A 2,531-nucleotide genomic window follows, 5' to 3' on the forward strand; every position below is an offset into this window, starting at 1 on the left:
AGCCTTTGTTTTGGGGCCCGGGGGGCGGGGTGGGGTGCTCTAGGGAGCGGGGATGAGTCTAGTGGGCGGCTTCCCCCACCACCCGGTGGTGCACCATGAGGGCTACCCTTTCGCTGCCGCCGCCGCTGCCGCCGCCGCCGCCGCCACCCGCTGTGGCCACGAGGAGAACCCCTACTTCCACGGCTGGCTCATCAGCAGCCACCCGGAGATGTCCCCCCCCGACTACAGCATGGCTCTGTCCTACAGCCCTGAGTACGCCAACGGGGCGCCGGGCATGGACCACTCCCATTACGGGGGGGTGCCGCCCGGGAACGGCCCGCCCGGGCTCGGGGGGCCCCGGCCGGTGAAACGCAGGGGCACGGCGAACCGCAAGGAGCGGCGCAGGACTCAGAGCATCAACAGCGCCTTCGCGGAGCTGAGGGAGTGCATCCCCAACGTGCCCGCAGACACCAAGCTCTCCAAGATCAAAACCCTCCGTCTGGCCACCAGCTACATCGCCTACCTCATGGACCTGCTGGCGAAGGACGACCAGAACGGGGAGGCGGAGGCTTTCAAGGCAGAGATCAAGAAGACAGACGTGAAGGAAGAGAAGAGGAAGAAAGAGCTGGTCAGTGCTTTGGAGCGGGACGGGGCGGGACGGGGCGGGGGAGCCGCGGAGGGGAGGCTGCTCGGTCGCCCTCCGGCGCTCCATCCGAGCGCACCCGGCTCCTCGCTGGGCCGAGTCGCCGGGGAATGCCCATGGGGGACACCTCGGTCCCACCGGTCCCTGGCCGTAGCTGCGGGCCAAAAGCGGGACCGTGCACAGCCGCGAGCGGCCGTCGGCCTCCAGATCCGACCCGGAGGCTGAGAGCAGCCGCGGGGAAAAGGCTGCCACAGTAGGTGCCCCCGGGGAGGCTATTCCCGGGCTGCTGCTTGTCCCGTATCCCAAACCGCGATCTCGCAGGAGGCAAGCCTCTGCTCTCCTAATTGAAAATGTGGAGGCATGATTACCTGCTAAGCCAAGCCCAGCTTTAAGCCTTCGGCAAGTCCGAGGTTCGCAGCGAGAGGTTTTCCTGCCTCTGCACTTCGCGTTTCAACTTTTTCGATTTTTACTGGGAGAGTCGGTTTAGGCCAGGCAGCGCAAGCCCAATTTCGTGTAGGCCCCATGGCGCTGGCGTGTGATTGATTCCCGCATGTTACCGGCCGCAAGTCCGATGCTTTGCCCCGGTACGTGCCAGAGCCCAGCTTCTCCCGGCACTCAAGGAGGGGATAGTTTGCGATTGCCTTATCGCAATCCCCGTGGATGGCTGGCGCTTTTCAGCCTCCAGCCCCGCGCTCCGGCCGCGACAGAGCAGCGGGGTGGCACGGAGCGGGAATTGGCCTGCCACGGGCGGCGGCTTGTCCCGCGGCGAGATGCCGTGGAGGTCCCCGTTATGACTCTCGAAGCCCGCAGGCCTCGATGAGCTCGGGTCTCCTCGTAGTTTTCGATCTCGAGGCAGAGCAGATGCGACCTAGAAAGGGGAGGAATATATCTAACCTTTTTTTCTCTCCTCTCCCCCTTCTGTTTTTCTCTCTCCCCTCGCATCCTGTCTCCCCAGAACGAAATCTTGAAAAGCACAGTTAGCAGCAACGATAAGAAAACCAAAGGGAGGACTGGCTGGCCGCAGCATGTCTGGGCTTTGGAGCTCAAGCAGTGAGCACGGCAGGACTGGAGGAGCCGTCCTCTTAGTCTCGGTAGTGAGCTCTCCTCTGAGGACTCTCTGTATTTGGAATAATCCAGTTTATTTATGTGCAATTTCTCCCCCAACCCCCCAAAATGTGGATATTTGAAGGAGAGGGAAAAAGCATTCCATATATGAAGAGGAAACTCCAGCTTGGTAAGGGGTAATGTCTCTAAATGTTTCGTGAATGTTATTTGCTCTGTATAAAACACGTGGGGAAAACAGAACCATAGAAAAGGAAAAAAAAATCCCTCCCTGGCATTAGTGTGTATGTGAAGTGTATCTTTAATACTTGGCCTTTTGGATATAAATATTCATGGGATTATAAAGCTATATTTCAACAGAAGCAGTTGCACCAATGTTTCGATTGACTCGGTATTTAGTGTTGTAATTTTGTTGTGGTCGTTCAGTATTTGAAGATGTTTTCAACAGTTATTGGTTATGTGCACTTCCGTCCGTAAGGGAAAAAGTGGAATCTAATTAATATTGAAGGTGTAAACGTTGTAAGTACTCAATAAACCACTGTGTGTGTTTTTTACAAAACAAAAGAAAAAAAGAAAAAGGAAAAAAAAAAGAAAATCCAAATCTTTTTATGTTTTATACCTCAAAATGTTTTGAATAACAGCGTTGTTTATGGCTTTTTTTTCATAATATTTAAAATATTCGGAAGTAAACTAAATTATAAAGATGGCTCCTAATTTTATTTTTAAGCAAGTGACTGAATGAAAGGAGGGGTAGAGGGAGGGATCTCCCAGCGCCATGAGTGTTGAACAGAAACCGGCAGTTCATCTGAGTAGGAATTCCTTGTGGTGGTGTTCTCCATGCAGGAGA

The 2,531-nt window shown here is 54.9% G+C and overlaps 1 protein-coding gene across 1 annotated transcript; it reads left to right on the plus strand.

Moving 5' to 3' along the window:
* Positions 1-47: 47 nt before the first annotated feature.
* HAND2 (heart and neural crest derivatives expressed 2) lies at positions 48-2,392 on the plus strand. Its single transcript, XM_084204900.1, has 2 exons — positions 48-607; positions 1,578-2,392. The coding sequence occupies exons 1-2, from the start codon at positions 53-55 to the stop codon at positions 1,674-1,676; spliced, it is 654 nt and encodes a 217-aa protein (XP_084061026.1). The 5' UTR covers positions 48-52; the 3' UTR covers positions 1,677-2,392.
* The last annotated feature ends 139 nt before the right edge of the window (positions 2,393-2,531 follow it).

Source organism: Fringilla coelebs (assembly GCF_963513975.1).
Source record: "Fringilla coelebs genome assembly, chromosome: 4".
In the NCBI taxonomy this organism is placed as follows: domain Eukaryota; kingdom Metazoa; phylum Chordata; class Aves; order Passeriformes; family Fringillidae; genus Fringilla; species Fringilla coelebs.